This window comes from Silurus meridionalis, chromosome 23 (assembly GCF_014805685.1).
Source record: "Silurus meridionalis isolate SWU-2019-XX chromosome 23, ASM1480568v1, whole genome shotgun sequence".
Lineage (NCBI taxonomy): Eukaryota > Metazoa > Chordata > Actinopteri > Siluriformes > Siluridae > Silurus > Silurus meridionalis.
In genome coordinates this window covers 17,882,504-17,903,692 of record NC_060906.1, presented here as the reverse complement: position 1 = coordinate 17,903,692, position 21,189 = coordinate 17,882,504, and the positions used below count along the sequence as shown (strand labels likewise).

The 21,189-nt window shown below is 35.8% G+C and overlaps 1 protein-coding gene across 2 annotated transcripts; it reads right to left on the bottom strand.

The window, feature by feature from the left end:
* Positions 1–7,766: 7,766 nt before the first annotated feature.
* Positions 7,767–18,055, bottom strand: slc35b2 (solute carrier family 35 member B2). 2 transcript variants are annotated; one of them, XM_046836890.1, is made up of 5 exons: positions 17,798–18,055; positions 13,904–14,094; positions 13,567–13,721; positions 12,333–12,611; positions 7,767–9,056 (listed from the first exon to the last, which is right to left on the bottom strand). In XM_046836890.1, exons 1-5 carry the CDS (start codon positions 17,815–17,817, stop codon positions 8,400–8,402), a joined length of 1,302 nt encoding a protein of 433 aa, XP_046692846.1. In that variant the 5' UTR covers positions 17,818–18,055; the 3' UTR covers positions 7,767–8,399. The 2 variants fall into 2 exon arrangements, with proteins under 2 accessions (XP_046692846.1, XP_046692847.1); XM_046836891.1 differs by lacking the exons at positions 13,567–13,721; positions 13,904–14,094; positions 17,798–18,055 and adding an exon at positions 12,781–12,996.
* Positions 18,056–21,189: the final 3,134 nt, after the last annotated feature.

Sequence of the window (21,189 nt, the reverse complement as noted above, 5' to 3'; positions counted from 1 at the left end):
ATAACTAGCAATGAGTCTGTGCTGGATAGATAACTACAGCACTGCGGAGGAATTTTGCTCCATTCATCTATGCAGAAATGTTGTAGTTCAGCCACATTGGAGAGTTTTTGAGCATGAACCGCCTTTTTAAGGTCATGCCACAGCATCTCAATAGGATTCAGGTCAGGACTTTGATTAGGCCACTCCAAAGTTTACATTTTGATTTTCTTCAGCTATTCAGAGGTGGACTTGCTGGTGTGTTTTGCATCATTGTCCTGCTGAAGAACCCAAGTTTGCTTCAGCTTGAGGTCACAAACAGATGGCCGGACATTCTTCTTCAGGATTTTTTGGTAAACAGCAGAATTCATGGTTCCATTCATCACAGCCAGTCTTCCAGGTCCTGAAGCAGCAAAACAGCCCCAGATCATCACACTACCACCACCATATTTTACTGTTGGTATGATGTTCTTTTTCTGAAATGCAGTGTTACTTTTACACCAGACTTAATGGGACACACACCTTTAAGTTCAATTCAAGTTCATTAAGATGTTTTCTGGCAAAAAAAAAAAAAAAAAGACAAGCCTTTATGTTCTTTTTGCTCAGCAGTGGTTTTCGTCTTTTTGACCAGTCTCTTTCTTATGGTGGAGTCATGAACACTGATTTAAACGGAGGCAAGTGAGGCTGCAGTACTTTGGATGTTGTTGTGGGGTCTTTTGTGACCTCTTGGATGAGTCGTTGCTGTGCTCTTGAGGTAATTTTGATCGGGCGGCCACTCCTGGGAAGGTGTTCCATGTTTTTGCCATGTGTAAATAATGGCTCTCACTGTGGTTCAGTGGAGTCCCAAAGTTTTAGAAATGGCTTTATAACCTTTTCCAGACTGATAGATCTCAATTACTTTCTTTCTTATTTATTTCAGAATTTCTATGGATCTCGGCATGATGTCTAGCTTTTGAGGATCTTTTGGTCTACTTCACTTTGTCAGGCAGGTCCTATTTAAGAGATTTCTTGATTGTGAACAGGTGTGGCAGTAATCAGGCCTGGGTGTGGCTGGAGAAATTCAACTCAGGTGTGATAAACCACAGTTTTAACAGGGGGGCAAACACTTTTTCACACAGGGCCATGTAGTTTTGGATTTTGTTTTCCTTCAATAATAAAAACCTTAAAAACTGCATGTTGTGTTCACTTGTGTTATCATTTAGTAATATTGAAATTAGTTTGATGATCTGAAACATTAAAGTGTGACAAATATGCAAAAAAATAAGAAATCAGGAAGGGGGCAAACACTTTTTCACACCACTGTATATACACATACACACACACACACACACACACACTAGGGCTTTCAAAATGAACGCTTTTTTTTACGCATTTTAATGGAACAGATTTTGATCAACGTGCAATTAATGCAGCGTGTACTTCTGTTTGATCATTTTTTATTAACAATAGAAAAGAAGCGAAATTAAAACCTCCAATGCAATACACATTATTACAATGCCATTTCTGCAATTAAATATATAAAACAAAATTTACAGAGTGTAAAATAATCTTATATAGAATAATTAATAAAGGGCTCAATTAATATTAGCATGTTACAATTAGTAGTACAATTAGTGTATTAACAATGTGAAAACTATTATTGTAAGGTTATTTATATTATTATTATTATTTAAGGTACAATTAGAACAGATACAAATGTGAAATTAAGTTGCGTTAAAGACTAGTTTACTCGTGACAATCGTGCGATTAATAGTGATTAAAATATTTATCTATAGACAGCCCTAATATACATAAATATAATAACCAAAGGTACAACATTTAAACTCACTCATTCCACACAGAATGTATTTAAATATGGATTCTTTTTTTCCACACGTATGAAATTTTGCATTAAATAATCAACATGCTAATCATTTTAAAATAGTGGTGACTAGTGTAAGGAAGTATGCACTTATCTAAAAGTATAATCTAATCTGGTGACTTCTTTAATTTCATAAAAATTATTGTCATGATGCAAACACCTTCATTCAACAGGTTCAACTGGTACATTTCAGTGTTTTATCTGGTTACTCATCTAATTAAATCAAGAATAAAGTGTGTTAGACCAGGAAAAAGACTAAAATGTGCAGAGGAACTAAATCAAGACAAAGGGAACTATAGCAACATTTAAAAATGTATTAAAGATTTGCCAATTTGTATTGTGTATTTCTGTAAAACCCCACAGATCAGGGTTCTTTAGCTGCCAGTCACCTGTTGACAGAAGGAAAAAACACCTCATTTGCATTACTAAAAAGAGTGCAGCATGTGGGTTTAGCTGGTAAGAGAATTGGGAACATGTAGGCGGTGAAGTGTTAAGTTTGTAATCCTTATTCATTGGTTTTTATTTGCTATATCCCTGATTGAAGGAGAGATTTTCACAGGTTAATGTAAAAGCTGGTTGTGAATCATTCTAACGGTCATGAAGAATTGATACAAGTACCTACAATGTAATGCTTTATGGGAATTCAACCATTTAATGAGCAAGAAAAAAAAACCCTGTATCACTGGTCTTCTCAGAAAGCATTTTGACTGAACGATAAACTATTTCTTTTGGAGGTTTATACAACTCCAAATACAAAAAGTTTACACTGTGTACAATGTAAATACAAACAGAATTCAATGAATTGCAAATATCATAAACCACAACTTGACTCACATAGAAAACAGAAAAGACATCAGATGTTTAAAATAGATAAATGCACCATTTTGAAGTAAAAACAAGCCAATTTGTATTTGATGGCTGCAACATGTCTCAAATTTTTTTTTCAATTCAACAGTTGAGCAGTGACACAGTGTCTCTTAAAATTAAAGATGGGCAGAACTTCACCAATCTGTGTAAGACTGTGACTACACATTGCGAAACAATTTCAAAATAATGTTCAATATTAAATTGCAACACAGTTGAATATCTCATCATTTACAGTACATAATATCATCATAAGAATATGGAGAAATCTTTAAGCACAAGGGATAAGAGTGTAAAGCTATATCATGGATGCCCATGATCTTCAGACCCTCAGGGGGCACTGCATTTACAACAGTCATGATTCTGTATTAGGAATCATTTCATGGGCTAATAAACACCTCCAGAAATCATTGTCTGTGAACACACTGTCATGTCATCCACAAAAGCAGGTTCAATTTAATGCTAAGAAGAAGGCATTCGTTAAAATCCAGAAACGCCACCATTCTCTTTAAACCAAAGCTCATTTAAAATGTTCTAAGGCAAAGTGTTGAAATTGATTAGAAATTTGAATTTCTTTTTGGAAACCATGGACACCACGTCCTCGGGACTAAAGAGGAGAGGGATCATCTGGCTTGGAAAGACTCCATCAATACTGAATGGTATATACAGGCTTTAGAGTAACAAATGCCCCCATCCAGAAAACATCTTTTTCAGGGAAGTGCTTGCATATTTGACCAAAATAATGCTAACTGCACACTGCATCTATTACAATAGCACGAGTCCGGGTGGTGAACTGGCCTGCCGGAAGTCTAGACATTTCACCATTTGAAAACATTTGTGACAAACGTCATTAAATGAAAAATACAACAAAGGACACCCAGAACAGTTAAGCAAATAGAATCCTGTACCAGACACATATGGGACAACATTCTCCTCTCAAAACTTCAACAACTGGTCTCCACAGTTCCCAGATTTATATAGTAAGAAGACTTGATGCCGCACAGTGAAATGTAAACATGGCCCTGTCCCAGCTTTTTTAAGACCTGAGGCAGATATCAAAAATCAAAACTACCTTTTTCTTTAAAATGGTGTATATATACTTTGTTTAAACATTTGATATGTTCTAGTGCGAATACAATATGGTTTATGAGATTTGCAAATCATTGCATTGTTTTTATTTACATTTGACACAGTGTGCTCTTTGGAATTGGGGTTATACATTTACTATACATTGTATTTGTGGAAAACTTGATGATTCCGTGAACTGCCTTCCAAGTTTTATCTCTTATTAAACAATCAATTGGACTAAAATGTTGTTCATGCTTCTAATAGTGTAGATTATTACACATGTTAACAGCCAACATCAGACATGTAAGTTTGCTTTTACTGCTGCAATAAAAATGGACAGATTTTTTCAAGTATTCAAATGAATTTAATCTGGCGAACATATAATTAATACATCCATAAAAAAGTATAAACAGAATACATTAGTTAGATTGCATTCCTTTCTTATTTCTCATGACCTCTATGTGAATGATTAAAGAAAACCTATAGGGGAAAAAAAATTATAAAGAAAAACACATTCACCTGCTCAGCAATTACATAAATACGGTCTCTCTCCTGGAGAGAAGCCTCACAGAAACACAAATGATCAATGATTCAAACACCACGGCTCAAACATCTCTTTATAATCTGTTTGGTAAATTTGCTGTAAAAATATCTGCCCAATGTCCTTTTAATTTGCATAGCAGTCTATGAAGCTATCAAAAAAAAAAGATTTCAGTAAATAAACTAATAACGATATTAAAAGGCCAGGAAAACTATTTACGCTTAAAAAAACGTCACATGCGGCAGAAACAAACAAAATTTCTTCAACTAATCCGATCATTTACAGACTAGTGTACAATTCATCTTGAATCTTCAATTGTACAACAAATCTGAGTAAATATAATGTGTATTTTGTATTTTTTTATTATAAAGTACATTATAGTACCAAACTAATTATATATATATATATATATATATATATATATATATATATATATATATATATATATATATATATATATATAAAAACTGATATTGTTTGTGTAGTTGGAATAATCATTAACCCAAAAGCTCATTACTGTACCCAAAAAAAGAGTTTTTAAATCACACATAAGGAAAAACATCCTTGATTTGAAAATAAACACCCTTTAATTAACGGATAGCTACACCTGCAGACACCCCGGTGTTTAACCTGCTATGTGGCTTGCAGTTCTTTTTGTAGAAACACACCTTATGTACTGTCCTGATTATTCTAGTTATCACATGATTAGACAGAGACAATACAAATGGTTCTCTTTCTTTTTTAAACCGTGGAAAGCTCCACTGTAGTGTCTAACTGGTGTGTCTATACACATGCTCGAAACATTTCACCATCATTGACTTGGCTAATCATTACTGCATGCAGAACAGCCACTGAAAGGAACCGCTTTATTCACAGATTCCTCACCTCACGTTCGTTAGCATCACATACTGTACAAACATTAGTGTTACTCAAAAATCAAATGCAGTGTTGATTCTGTTCTGTACTTGTCTTTTTTTCCTTTAATTGCTTAAATAGGCATAAAGGAAAAAAATGCAAGCATTTCTAGAAGTATCTAATAGGTTAGGCAATTGTTTACTCATAAAAATCGGAGAAAATGTATAACGTACATAATACCTATAGTACAGTGCTCATTGTTGTTACTAATGGACTGGGTGCTGGCTTTCCTTTCTCCGACTTTTTCTAAGTTTCCAGATAGCTGTGACAACTGCACATTTTGCACTAGTTTCAGTAAAAAAAAACATAAAGCAAAGTTTGTGTGTCTAGAGTATGTAAAACACACTGACGACAACAAATAAAAGTAAAAAGAAAAAAACACTAGGATTGTAATTGTAACTGGTAGTATTAGTTACAAATTGAAATTGATTTATTTATTTTTAATACACACATATCCTTCATCTATAATTCAGTAATTACTCTGCCAAGGCAACCGTTTTTTTGTGTGTCCTAGATACATAGTGGAAGGCTGGTTTCCCCACAAGGACTGGCTGTTTGATACTGAACATTTAAACACCAAAGTGAGCACATCAGTCACATTTCAGCGACCATTTTAGCATATTTAGTAGGGGGTAATACTATAAAATATATCCAAGTTTCATTTCTAGTAACTTTTTAGCTTGTACAGCAGTATAGATTTACTGTCATCTGAAAATTATTCGGCACACAGCCATTATTGTCAAAATAACTAGCAACAAAAGTGAGTACACCTTAAGTGACAACAGCTGTACATGTATTGTGTAGACATGTACTGTGACATTCTGAAGCAGAACATGATGCCCTCCCTTCAGAAACAGTTAAACGGGAATTTTTCAACATGAAAATGACCCCTAACACTCTAAATAAACACAAGGTGATGAAGTGGCTAAGTATGTCTCCAGACCTGAACCCTATTGAGCACCTGTGGGGGATCCTCAAGCTAAAGATGAGGAAGCACCAGGTGTCAACCATCCAGCATCTCCTTGATGTCATTATGGAGGCATGGAAAAGGATCCCAGCAACAACCTGTGCAGCTCTGGGGAATTCCATACCTAGAAGGATTAAGGCAGGGCTACATAACAATGATGCTCACACAAAATATTGACACTTTGGGGACAGTTTTTTAGACAATAATGGCTGTATGTTGAGTTATTTTTAGAGGACAGTAAATCTGTACTGCCATTCAAGCTGCACACTGACTACTCTAAAATATATCCAAGTTGCATTTTTTTATAGTTTTGTCCCTTGAGAATATACTAAAACGGTTGCTTAAATGTGAGGAGTGTACTCATACTGTAAGTAATACACACAGACACACACACACTTCATAGCAAGAGGAGAACTATGAATCTGAAATCAATTACACTCCACATTGCAGCTTAGTCTCTAAGGTTTTGAAGGGACAGGACCAGGTGATCAGCTCCAGAGAAGTGAGTGGGTGTACATGCAACAAAAGAAGTTCTGCTATGAATTTGCAAACTCTGTCAAGCCTACAGATACATGGGAAAAAGAAGACTATCTTCTTTTGAACCCCTCCTCGTCTTAAATTTGACCGATGAATTTTGAATTTGTCCACTTATAATCAGTATCCTGTTTGGGACACCCAGTACAAGAAAGCCAGCAACACTGTCTTAAAATATGTGGAGCACTGCAAAAACAGGACAGAACTTGAGAAAACGTTTTACAATATGACCATTTAATCAAATTATGTGCAAATGTAGCCAATGTCGATCCTGGCTGTTTTAATGAATATTCTGAATGCTCAACAATGAATCAAGATTTTGGGAAATATCCTTAATGCACCAGATGAGTAAAAATAGAACAAGAGTTTCTTTAAAAAAAAAAAAAATGTAGCCATGTGCTTTCATATAAGAACAACTAGCTAATCTTTTAAATGCTAAATAATAAATATAGAATAATATGTATAAGTACCAAAGCTATTTATTTTTTGCATTTCTATTCAGCCAGAATCAACATGGTAAAAGTGTTTCTTCTTAGCCATTAGTACCTTCTCATCCGTGAGAAATTAAAATGACAACATTCAAATTAACTAAATTACTACAATGATCTGTACCTGATCTGAATGAGCCGCATGTTAAGGTTAAAATTTGCTACTCATTCTGGCTAAGAAGGTTGCAACTCCAAATGAGGTCTCCCAGGACAGTGGTCAATTATCTCCTGTCAATGTAACCTAGGGGAAAGTGATGATACTTGAAAGGACACCCATAGAGTGAGTACTAAACAATGCCACATAATTAACGATGAGCACATGCCCAATGCTCGTTCCAAGTCTGTGATTACAGATCATCTGTTCCTGATCATGACAGAAAAACCTAGTTTATAATTCAGTAGGCACTCGTGGTCTGTTGCTGAAGAAGTCTCAGTACTAACTCCAATCATCTTATATAAGGGTAGAAAATACTTAAAAACAGACCTTTGGAAAAAGGAAAAAAAAAAAAAACAGGTAAATTGAAATAGATTTAGAGAAGTTTGAAAGCAAGAGGAGGTGACAAGGTTTAATTTAATCCCCTTGACTCCATGCATCCAATGTATTGCCCATCAAAAACACTGAGGAATTTTCGTATGTAAGCAAACAAGTTTGATCAACCTCAAATAGCTTATAGTTTAAAAACAATGAATTCTGAAAATGTTAAAAATGACTTGGGCAGTTTGGTGGTCCATAAGGTTAAAAACTATAAATAAGAATACTAAAAGCAAGCATTCATGCTAATTTAGTAACAAGGACAGACAGAAATATCACACATCTAATGGAACAAATCCAATTTCATCACACCAAGACCAAATATTGGCTCAGCAAAAACAGAACCCTCAAACACACACATTTCCAACACATGAAAAATGATGAATGTTTCTTTTAGTCAGTAATGCTGACTTCCATTTATTCAAAAAAAAAAAAAAAAGAAAAAAAAAAAAAAAAAGAAAAGAAAAGAGAGAACGATTGTTACCCTTTTCGGTACCTTTTTTCATATACAGAGTAGAAACAAAGATCTGTGAAACACACCCAGACACGCACCCAAGAAACACACACACACACACACACACACACACACACACACAAGAAAATAGAGGAAGCAAAACCACAAATAACGTGGTTGGTTTATAACTGTCCTTCATCTAGACCTTCTGTAATGGAGCCTGTGCTGCTCTCTTGCTGCTCTTTTTCACTCGGCTGCGTGCATAGACACGGAGAAAGAGTGCAAAGAACACCACAGCCAGCCCAAAGCTTCCTGTTGCTGAGATAGCATGGCCGTAGAGGAGGCAGGACAGCAGGATAGCGATGGCCTGGCGCAGTGTCATAATGATGGTGAAAACCGCGGCTCCAAACTGTGCGATGGTGTAGAAGATGAAGAGCTGACCGAAAGCGGAGCAGAGTGACAGCAGAGCGGCGTGAGCTGCAAATTCTCCGTGGCGGTTCATGAATGCCAGCGAGTCGAACAGAGCACCCGTCTCCAAAAGAGAGCCCACCGTTAGCAGGCAGGAGAACAGGTTAACGCCAAACATCATTTGCACAGAGGACATCTTGTGGCGGAAAAGTTCGTCCTGCCAGTTGGAGGTAAAGCTGTCGAACATGATGTAGCCGGCCAGTATGATAATGCCGGAGAAAGTCGTGATGGTTGCGTGCTTGGTACTGGTTGAGCTCGACAAAAGGAACATACTCACACCCACTGAGATCAGCACAGCTGTAAAATATTCCCAGTATTCATAGCTCTTGTGTGACACCAGTTTACCCATCAGCATTACAGGAATGACTTTAGAGGCTTTAGCCAACACCTAGAACATCAGAAAGAGAGTTTGTGTTAAATACAGGCTGTTAACATGCATAGAAACACTGCTATTTTTTATACTGTATATTTTAATTGGGAGATGGTAGTTTAGACACTTCCAGGGCCCTGGTCAAGGCCTTTAACCCCGTAGCTGCTCAGTTGTAAGATTGAGATGAATGTAAGTCGCTCTGGATAAGAGCGTCTGCCAAATGCCATAAATGTAAATGCATACAGATACACATTAGACCTCTAAGCAAAAGATTTAAGTTACTAACCCCGTGGCACATACAGTATTTCACAAAAGTGAGGTCACATTTTAGCAAATCTTCTCATGGGACCATACTATAGAAATGAAACCTGGGTGATATTTTAGTCAATGTGCAGCTTGTATAGCACTACAGATTTACTGTCCTCTGAAAATATCTAAACATACACTCATTATTGTTGAAATAGCTGGCAACAAAAGTGAGTGCACCCTAAGTGATAACAGCTGTACGGTTTATCCGTGCAAATCCATGCCTTATTCATCATGTCTGCTTGACAGGACGTGCAAATCTGTGTATCTTGTGTAAGAAGCAGTTAAAATTTGGTGTTTTGAGTACAATTCTCTGAACAATGAACACTGGACGTTCAACCTGGCATCTCATGGCGAAGACTCTCTGAGGATTTGAGAATTAAAATTGTTGCTCAACATAAACTTGTTTGGCTCAGATGGTCTTCAGCATGTGTTCTGACGCTATGGTGAGGTGTACCAAGAAAATACAGTCAAGCATGGTGGTGGTAGCATCATGGTCTGGGGCTGCAGGATTGCTTCTGTTACTGGGGAGCTGCTGTTCATTGAGAGAAACATGGATTCCAACATGTACTGTGAAGCAGAACATGATGCCCTCCCTTCAGAAACTGGGTCGCATTTTTCCAACATAATAACGGCCCCAAACACAACACAACAAGATGACAACTGCCATGCTTTGCTGAAGGTGATGGAGTGGCTAAGTATGTCTCCAGACCTGAACCCTATTGAGCACCTGTGAGGGATTCTCAAGCGGAAGGTGGAGAAGCGCCAAGTGTCAAGAGGAGTGGAAGAGGATCCCAGCGACAACCTGTGCAGCTCTGGTGAATTCCACACCCAGGAGGATTAAGGCAGTGGTAGATAACAACGGTGTTTACACAAAATATTAACACTTGTTTTGACATGTTCACTTAGGGTGTACTTACTTTTGTTGCCAGTTATTTTGATTATAATAATGGCTGTATGTTATTTTTAAAGAACAGTAAATTTGTATTGCTATACAAGCTGTACAGTGACTAAAATATATGAACATTTATAGTGTATTGTCCCTTGAGAACATTTAATAAAATGTGAGGGGGTGTACTCACTTTTAACATACTGTACACCCTGCAATTGTCTCTCATAACCTCCCACTGCCTTTTCATTTGGATACACAATGGAAATTGTTTGTTTGTTTATTAAGTTTAACCATGTTAGCATCAGGGCAATATACATTACTATACAAGAGATTTCAGCTTTACAGGAGACAGAAAAACCCTTAAAAACACATTCAAATGACATTATTAAAAAAATCCCTTGTTATTGAATACAATCGTTTCCTGGCAGTATGGTAAAAGTTACAGAAAACAAGAGTTGTTTAATGGTCAAAGGAAACCCACAATAAAATACATAAGGCATAAGACATAAGGGGAACATTATTACAGTGGCTATAAATATTTTGACCTTTTTGTTTTTATTTTTTACAGGTAGTCGTCGACTTACGACCACAATTGGGACCGACAAATCAGTCGTAAGACGATTTGGTCGTAAGTAGAGTAGGCTTTATGTACAGTGCTGTGAAAAATGATGCCGGAAGATGGTAAAAAAAAATAACGTACGCTGCGGCTAGCGATTGTGGTCGTAAAGTCGAATGGTCCTATGTTGCATAGGTTGTAAGTGGACGACTACCTGTATATTAGTCACCTTGCAAGATTAACAGACCAATTTATCCAATAGCTAAGACACTGTGTAAGTTTCATAGACCTGGCTAAGTTTCAGAGAAAACTGTAGTTTAAGATGAATAATATATCTGAAGAAGGTGTGTCCAAGTCCACAGGTGAATGGAATTTCTTTTATAGATTTTATGGATAAATGTAAAAGATCTGTAGCTCTTAATGCTCAGGTTGCATGTTACTGCCATTTATTTTAAATGTGGCTCATATTAAAGGAGATTTATTCGTCTTGTCTCCACACAATCAAAGATAGGTCAGGGAAGTTCAGCTCGGCATACTAGACATTTTGACATTTCCCTAATTAAATGAATCATTTGCGAATTCCATAAGGCTTTGTCATGGTAAGATGATTTAAATAACTCTTTTGATATTCTGGTACACAATGACATGACTGCCTCGCATAACTGGTATAGGATTGTCAGAGGTGCATTCATGTCGTGACTCTCCCATTCTAGCCCTTCACAAAGATACTAGGGAGGTCACTGTAACACTTTCAGTGTCAAGTTTGTGATATCGTGCATTAACTTTCTAGAAGTAGGTGATCGGTGCAAGATAGCTGAAATGACATCATTAAGTGATGCACATTGGCAGCCACAATATTTAGATAGACTGGCATGCTTGATTGATTTGAAAGAGCAAAGTGTGCACTCGAAAAACAAACAAAAAAAAATCCCAAATCATTTAAACCACATGCACAAGGCAGGCTGGGTATATAGATTTATGCCATCTGACTGATTTGGAATAAATCACGATTCACCGGAGTAGACTTGAAAACTTTGTAATTGTAGTGCTTTAATATATTTAGTTTGGTAGCTCTCAGAGACCAGCAGCAATAAGAGTAAACAAGAGTACATGATATTCTTCCAATCTTCCACTGTAAATCTTAGTCATCCTGTACCTAATGTAGCTTCATATCACTGTTCTTGACTGAGAGAGTGAAAACTGATGTTAGTGCTGATTAAGATTTAGTGATTGATATACTGTGCATTGAGATGCTTTTCTGTTCGGCACAGTTGTATAGGAGTGGCCATTTGAGTTACTGCAACCTTCCTGTCATCTGTAACTAATCTGGCCTATTATTTCTCTCATCAACAAGGGATTTTGTTCCTCAGAACGGGGAATATTAGTGTCTGGGCAAAAAACCAAAATGATAAAATAATAGTTAACCTTAAAACACAGCAGTAAACACATTTCCAAGTTTAAACAATTGCTATCACTTGTTATGGTAATTCAATTAACTATCATTGGCAGAGGCCTAGCATGTATAGTCACTGAACATTACCTGTGTAGGGAAGCTGATGTATTTGAGGGCTTCATACTGACACCAGCTGCTCAGGATGTTAGAGATGGAGGCAAACGAGTACTTGTACATGGGTGCCGTGTGCCTGGGCTGTTTAAATAGGACGCAGCAAAGGCCGGACACTGTAAGAGCCAGGATGCGGTTCATAAACACCAGAAACTGAGAGTCTGTGAATCGCTCGCCGTTTTCCCCATTTTCAGTGGCTCCGTAGGAACGAGTCATCACTCGCTCCTGCAGCACACCCCACGTCAAGTACGAGCCCTGAGACACAAAAACAAATTATAAACTGAATAAATAACTATAGAATTCTTATAATTAACTTGATTTTTACTTTGGATTTTTACTTTTTTTTTCTTAAAGAGAAACAACTTAGAATTTATTGCAGGGAGACTGTAACTAGAGTTAGCGAACAGTCACTGCGGCTACTCACTCCGTACAGGAAATAAGATCTGTTTCTGGTCATGCATGAAGACGGTAAAGAATCCATAGTGCTAGCATTGGCTGCTAACCAGGAAGTTCCTAGCAGCTAAGGCTCTATGGGCTAGCTCTTTAGGAGCGTTTTATGTCCAGCTTCAACAATTTCACTTAAAAGAAAATTCCACATATCGAATGAGTGAATGGATGGAGGATGGAAGGAATGAAGACATTTGTTAAAATATGCTGAACTAGTGAAGTAGAGCATATCTTTAGAAAATGTAACATTAAATCTAAAACACACACACACATCTTTATTAACCAAATGGGCTCTAACAAATGTAAACTACTTAATTTTATTGATCAATTTATTACATTTTATTTAATCAATTTAATTTGTGCCAATTTTATTTATTACACAATTTAATCAATATTATAAAACGTGTATTGCATAATTTGGTGTGTTTTATTTTATGTTTTATAAAATATTATACAATATTATTTTATACATTATGTTAACCAATTTAACCATTTTATTTAAAATTGTTTTAAAAATATGCTGATCACCACAAATGTTAATAATAATAAACTGCGTTTGCAATGCAATTTTGTTGCATTTCTTCTCCCTAAATGGCTTAAAAACCGAGGTACGTACCGAACCGTGAATTTTGTGTACCATTACAGCTCTAATGTATATACATAAACTACTACAATCATTTAAAGCAGCACAAATGTAAAAAAAACAAAAAAAACAAAAAACAATAAAGGTTAATTTAAATGTCAGTGAGCATCTCACACTTACCTGGAGTCCTGCAGCACAAAAAATAAGTTTGACGGCTTGTCGTGTTGAAGAAGTGGACTCGTTTCTGGGTGTCTCAGGTACATCATCCAGCAGCGTTGATTTAGAGTCACTTCCAAACACACATGCTTTTATAATTGGAAAACAGACCCCTCGACCTGCAAAACAACAAAAGTGAATAGCATTTAGGAACCATAGTAACCAACATAAATGACAAAAAGCCAAATCTCACCAAATCACTATTAAAGCAAAAGTGACCTCTTAATGTGATCATATGTTTTTGCCATCACTTACTTACTTACATAATTATTAGTAAAAGGACAAGGATTACTGAGCACACCTGTCTCAATATAGTTAATCCTCTTGAAGTAGCGAATCAGGAGATATCCAGGGATGATGATGGTGCTATAGCCCAGAATGTTGAGGAAAAAACGGAAAACCCAGACATCCTGCCAGCCTTCCAGGAGCAGAGTTTCCCCAATGTCAGCCACCACAGGCGTACAGAGACACAGCAGCAGGATAGGACACACACTGCAAATACACACACGGTATTTCAGACTCATGTTTACTTTCCTAGCCGCCGGCAGACACTTCACACTCAAGGTACATAAAGACAACATTCAACTACACAACTGCCTCTTTCAGCAGAATTTCCATCTTACTCCAAAACATGATCCCATCAGCAGGGTTCAGCACATTTGCCCACATAAATAAACCCAAATTCTCAGCTACTCTTAAAGTGAAGTCAAATATCAAATGCTTTTGGGGCCCTCTGCATGCACCAACACACTGTACTGTATGCATGCAGTGCAAAACCGCTCTTTACAACCGTGCTGAGCAGAAAGGCATCTAAGAATGCACATCACCACAGCTGGCTCTCTCCTTCTGTCAGGCAAAGAGCAGGAATCTAAGGCTACATTAGTCACAAATTCTTTAACACTAGACAACTGAAGGCTGAAAAAACGACCACGTAACTCAACATGTATCCGAATAAATGTATTCTCTGGTGCCATATAATAAGTGTGCTCATATTCAATATGGTTACAGTGTTGACATTAGAATACCTACCAAAGGATAATGTTTGTTTAACAAAACTCCATATGGAGCAGAAATCTGTCTATATGAAGAACATACACTAAATCACATAGAAATGTATAGCCTGGACGTATATATACTGCCTGTCCTTCATTTACAATTTATCAATGCCTGGTGAGACAAAAAAAAAAAGATAAACAAAGACATTTAAAAAGAAAAACACAATATATAACGTTTGCATTACCACATAGAAGTTTATATCATTTGACCATGTGGTGACTTCGAATACAGCCCTTCATAATGTCCAGGAATTACAGCCCCTGACACATCTATTACCACCTAATCTCCGCAATGTGTTTCAAACTATAGTTCAAGATACTGAGATCGGAGATAAGGACTCTCCCAGTATGAAGGCAGAATAAGAGCTGCTGTATTCTAAGGGCTCCAAGAAGTTACATGTTTCTCATAATGATGGCCATTCTTAAATCCTTGAGTTTTTAAACACAAAAATATCTGAACAATATATGATGAAGAACTGGAAAGGATCAGGAAGTATAATAGTGAGCCATGACTCACTTGGTGAAAAAAATGGTCTTAACTTAAAATAAAAAATTTAAAATAAAATGCACACACAGTAAGTGATTGAGTGAGTGAGCAAGTGAACGTGTGTGTGTGTGTGTGTGTGTGTGTGTGTGTGTGTGTGTGTGTGTGTGTATGAAGTACACAGTCTTTGAGTGGGCCTCCTTCAAAACCAAACAGAGTGCCTTTGTAAACGAGGCTTAACTCTTTAAGGTCACGACAGCAAGAGAGGAAACTCTGCACCGTACAATCGCAGTAAAGACAACACTCTAGCCTTTCCTGTCATTTGTTTATTTAATAACAAAAAGCACCCGACCCGAAGAAAGCACGTCTAGTTCCCGATGACATGTAAAAAAGCATGAACTTACAAAATTGCATGAAGCAAAACGGTCAAATTTCCATGAGAACTTCTACCACAACTACCCCAACTTCTAATTTAGAAAACGTTATATCAATGAAATACTTGCAAATACTTGAAATAACAGCAATGCAGGATGTACATTTGTATCACCCAGTCTCACAACTTGGACACACCTCAATGGAGAATATCACGGTTTTAGATGTAGACTAGTCAAATAAATTCTGACACCATATTTTTCTAATCCAGGTACAACTTCCTGTTTCTTCTAAACTTTTTGGATTGATTTGGATGACTGTTACAGGAGTACATCTTACAAAGCAACTTTATTAAATCTGGAGGTTGTTGATACACAGATTATTAATGTACTTAATTACATAGTAGTTACTGCTCAAGGAAAGGCAGGCAAATACATTGTGTACATTATCTCAAGTTCTGTGTTTCTCATGTCTTAATATAAATAAAAGATAATTACAACGCGAGACACGCCACAGTTTAGTGCTTAAGAGGTTATAAAACACTAAATAAAATATCCGGCTTGAGCAAATCCAGGATGCGCTGACACTCATTCACGAATTATGGTGATCAAACATTTACGCAGGACTTCCAGTAACTTATTGTGTATTGTCTGTGTTTTAACATTTCAAATGACTGGGTTTGACCTGTGCCACTGTGAACAGATAGGACAACTTTCTGAATTTCTAAAGCTGTAACACAAATATCTGATAAATTATTGTATTGATATATTACACATTGGTATTTAATCCTCTCTGATGAAGCACTGTATTGCAATGGTTTGATTCTAAAAATATTATGCTGTTCTTCCCAGGCAGCCATTTTACTGGATTCAAGGCCAGTAAATTTCAACACACCTTTAGCAAAACCTGTTCAGACCGCCTTCAAACTGTGCCTCAGTGTGGCATAACAATCAACAGAAATAAAAAAAAAAGAAACAAAAACTGCACATTCGAATTTAAGATGAAGGAATAAATTGGGCCAATTGGAATTAAAACATACTGTTGGAAAAAACTTTTTAAAGATGAAAAATCTGAAACAAACAAAAAAGAGAAAACAATAATTTGAGTGTTTTGGATACCCCAGTTATAGTCAATAATGTTGGAGACCAACCAGCTTGTGTGAGCTAAAGCTTAACAGTGTATAAACCCGTCAAACTGAAGCGCTTCACTAGTGGGTTAATTACTTCATCCAGCGATGAAAGACACTCACTCACACTCTCTCTCCCTCTCTCATATATATATATATATATATATATATATATATATATATATATATAAAATGTGTGCCAAATGCATAATATTTAATGCTTGATTTCTGATTTGGTAGAAAAATTGTTTTGATAGTGAGTTTATTCGATTGATTTATAAAACATTTTTTGAGAATAAAAACCCAGTCCACTGTTCATAAAATGCAGTTCATTGATCTTTGTATGGGTTCATGCTATTTACATTAGATCATCACATCAAGGGCATAAAAGAAAACAGTCTTAAAATAACAAAAACATGTTAATCACAATTTTATCTGGGACAGTCTATCGTCCAACCGAAGTGGCCGACTTAAGACGATGTATTAAATACTAACTAAAACATTCCTTAATGACTCGACTACACATCCATTGGCGAGGAAAATCTGAAAGAGGTGTAGAGTGGGCATGTCAGTGCAGAAGTAATACAAATCTCACACGTGTCTATTAACGGTCAGGTATTTGAGCAGAACAAGTGTGTTAGTGTTCTTAGTGTCCAGAACGTGAGGGAAACAATTTGAATTTTCTTCTTCTTGGTTTAAATTGAGTGATCTTACACACACACACACACACACACACACACACACACACACACACACACACATACATAAAACTGATATTCATTTTCTAAACATTTGGAATGGATTCAGTCATTTTTATTTACCCAAGCACTGATCAATGTTTATATTATCTAGTAATTATATATAGTGCCCTATCTGATAGAGTAGGTAAGAAGAATAAGAGAAAATATAATAGAGAATAAGTGGATTATAAAAATTGTGGGCAAGATGCCTTAATCTGTACAAGATGCTTCTTTCTTTCTTACTTGGTCAGTAAAGCAGTGCTCTGTTTATCTGGAAGTCAGCCCACACACAGCTAACCGGCTACGAAGCAAAGTATACAATGACATTAAACACCCTTGTAGTTTGCGCCATTGTTTTTCCATATGAACACTTTCTGACGCGTTATTAGACAGAAGGACGGACACACTCCGGTCTTACCTGCATGGTAAAGGCGGCATTTTTTCACAAAGTTTTGCTAAGCTAGCTAGCAGGCAGACTAGCGGTTCACCCCCCGAGAAACTCTCTCACGGTCCTCACTTAGGCAGAACATGAAGAGTTAAAACATAGCGAGACAGCTAAAGGGTTAAAACTGAATAAAAATAATCAAAAAAGCCTTATTTTTCCTAAAGAGACTTGTGGTAACTTCTTTCTCTCGGTCTGTCTCTCCCACACTCAACGGCCACAGAGGAGCTGCTGGTGTCACACCCGCGCATGCGCAATGGAGACTAGCAGCTTTTTTTAAATCATAATGTTTAATCAGAAATTACAGTTTATTTTATTGGGTTAGTTATATATTACCAACACCAACAAAACATAGGACCCGTTTTTAAAATATTTGTCAAAGTATTTACCATTTTGTGATGGTATTTGCTAGATCGTTGCCTAGGCAACTGAGTCAGTTCCGGGTTTGCAGACATAAAGCGAGTGCTCTTTCATTGATTCAAGTGAGACCAAGACTGATCAAAAGTTTATAACATATACATCATTCTGCAACTACTACACTCTTCCAGTCTAATTTTTATAGTGAATACTGAATTTCTTTTATGGGGATAACATGTTTAAAAAAATAACATATATTATTATTATTATTATTATTATTATTATTATTATTATTATTTTATTTTGCAAAACAAAACCGGAACTGAGTGAAGAACTGTCATGCTGTACAGGAGAGGACCCCTTAATGGCTTTTAATAAACAAACAAACAAACAAACAAACAAAAATATGAAATAAATAGCATGACTAATAAAATGACAATTATTGATTTTTGGTAATATATTTATGTTTTTAGAAAATGACCAATTATGTTCAAAAAATTTATTTTAAATATATATATATATATATATATATATATATATATATATATATATATATATATATATATATATATATATATATATATATATATATATATATATATATATATATATATATATATATATATATATATATATATATATATATATATATATATATATATATATATATATATATATATATATATATATATCGATTAGGTATAACATTATGACAACTTGTCCAATATTTTGTTGGTCCACCTTTAGCTGCACAAACAGCCCTGATCTGTCAAGGCATGATGGACTCAACCATTGAAGGTGTGCTGTGGTATCTGGCACCAAGATATTACCATATCTAAGATCTATTAGATCTAAGTCCCATAAGTTGTGAGATAGATTGAGATCTGGGAAATTGGGTGGCCAAGTCAACACCACAAACTCGTTGTTGTGCTCCTCAAACCATTCCTAAACCTTTGTAGCAGGGCACATTATTCTGCTAAAAGAGGCCACAGCCATCAGGGAATACCATTTCTTACCATTTTCCCATTAAAGAGTCTATTCCCTGGTCTGTAATAATGCTTAGGTAGGTGGCATGTGTCAAAGTATTATCCACATGGATGGCTGGACCCAAGATTTCCCTGAAAAACATTGTCCAAAGCAGCACATAGTTCAATTAAATTATTTTTTTTTTATAGCACTTTTCAAAGCAGATTTACACAGATAATGTGGTAAGAAAGAATCAATAAGATTCTTCTTTACAAGTTTAAGTTTGTTCCTAATGAGCAAGCTGGTGGCATAAGGAAGAAACCTGCTGCATCCTGGTTCCATTTGTTCCCCAGGTAGTAAGTAAATTGTTAGTGTCTGTTACAATCAAATATAAGTGAGATATTTACATTTCAAAGTTGTATTCTGTTTATCTATGTTTATGACAAAAAAGTCTTGAATCTTGAATGAGATATTTATTCGTGACCCAAAATAAGTATATCATGACTCATGAAATTGAGTTTGCCAAAGGATTTTTCCCCCTTAAACGTAATTAGCCTTGACAATTAGATACAAATGTATTTCTATAAGAAATAAACACAGAAGGTTAGTAGGTACATTATATATTTAAATAAAAAATGATGTGAATCAGGAAATAATGTAGAAAAACATGTAATTGGAATTTCCTTCTTCCCATCATGTGCTAGTCACTGTGGGCACAGCATTTTGTTCATATGACGCCTGATATTCTGTTTTGGTGAACAAACAGGAAATTTTCTGTCAGATGTTTCTGACATGACCTTCTTCCTGTTCCTGTTGCTGCTGTGATATCTCTTCTAGGATGATGTGGTAACGAGGTGACCTTCCACCTTCTGGAAGAAGATTAAGTTATGAATAATAAGTTGACAAAATGTTTTAAACAAAGCAAATGTAACATGAGAAAATATATATATATATATATATATATATATATATATATATATATGATCCTTCTGATCTCACTTCCTGTATGAACTACAGTTTCCTACTGTCAGATAATGGAGACAATAGTTGCAATAGTTCTTGGAGATAATCAGAAAGATGATTTAATAGTGTTTTTATTTTTAAAATTGAAGTTATATCAAAGCAATTAGATTAGATTTAAACCATCACCCTCATAAAAGGTTCGGAAGACTTTATGATTTGTAGCAAATATTTGAAATATTTGTTACTTAGTTAACTTGCATTCATATGTGCCATTGGAACAATGTTTTTTTTTTTTTTACATATATACACACACACACACACCAACCAGATGGCCACTAATCAGTCATAATTTTATGACCACCTGTCTAATATTGTGTTGGTCCCCTTTTGCTGCCAAAACAGTTCCGACTCATCGAGCATTAACATCATTAACTTCTTTTTTGAACTACAGGCGCTTGTCTGTTGGATCGAACCACATGGACCAGCCATCGCTCCCCACATGCATCAATGAGCCATGGCCTCCTATGACCCTGTTGCGGGTTCACCACTGTTCCTTCCTTGGAGCACTTTTAAGAGATACTGACTACTGCAGACCGGGATCATCCCACAAAAGCTTCAGTTTTGGAGATGCTCTGACCCAGTCATCCAGACATCACAATCTGTTTCTTGTCAAACTCACGCAAATTCTTAAGCTTGCCCATTTTTCCTCCTTCTAACACACTTTAAGAACAAGATGTTCATTTGCTACCCAATATACTCACTAACAGGTGCCATAATGAAGAGATAATCAGAATTTTCTAATGAAACACTTTATTACAACATAGACTTTATTACTATTTAATACAAAATTAAAATTGTTCATTTTGTCAAATGAAGAGGTATAAAATTAAAACTGTACATTCTGCAAATGTATAAATGTATTGAACTTCACATAGAACAATCCCAACAGTTTATGAGAATATGAAACATGCTATTTGAAATCCTTGGTTAAAAAAATTATTGTAAAGTATTGCAAGACAGAAGAAAAAATAAAAAATAAAAAATAAAAAATAAAAATACAACACATCACACACAGTTGCCCA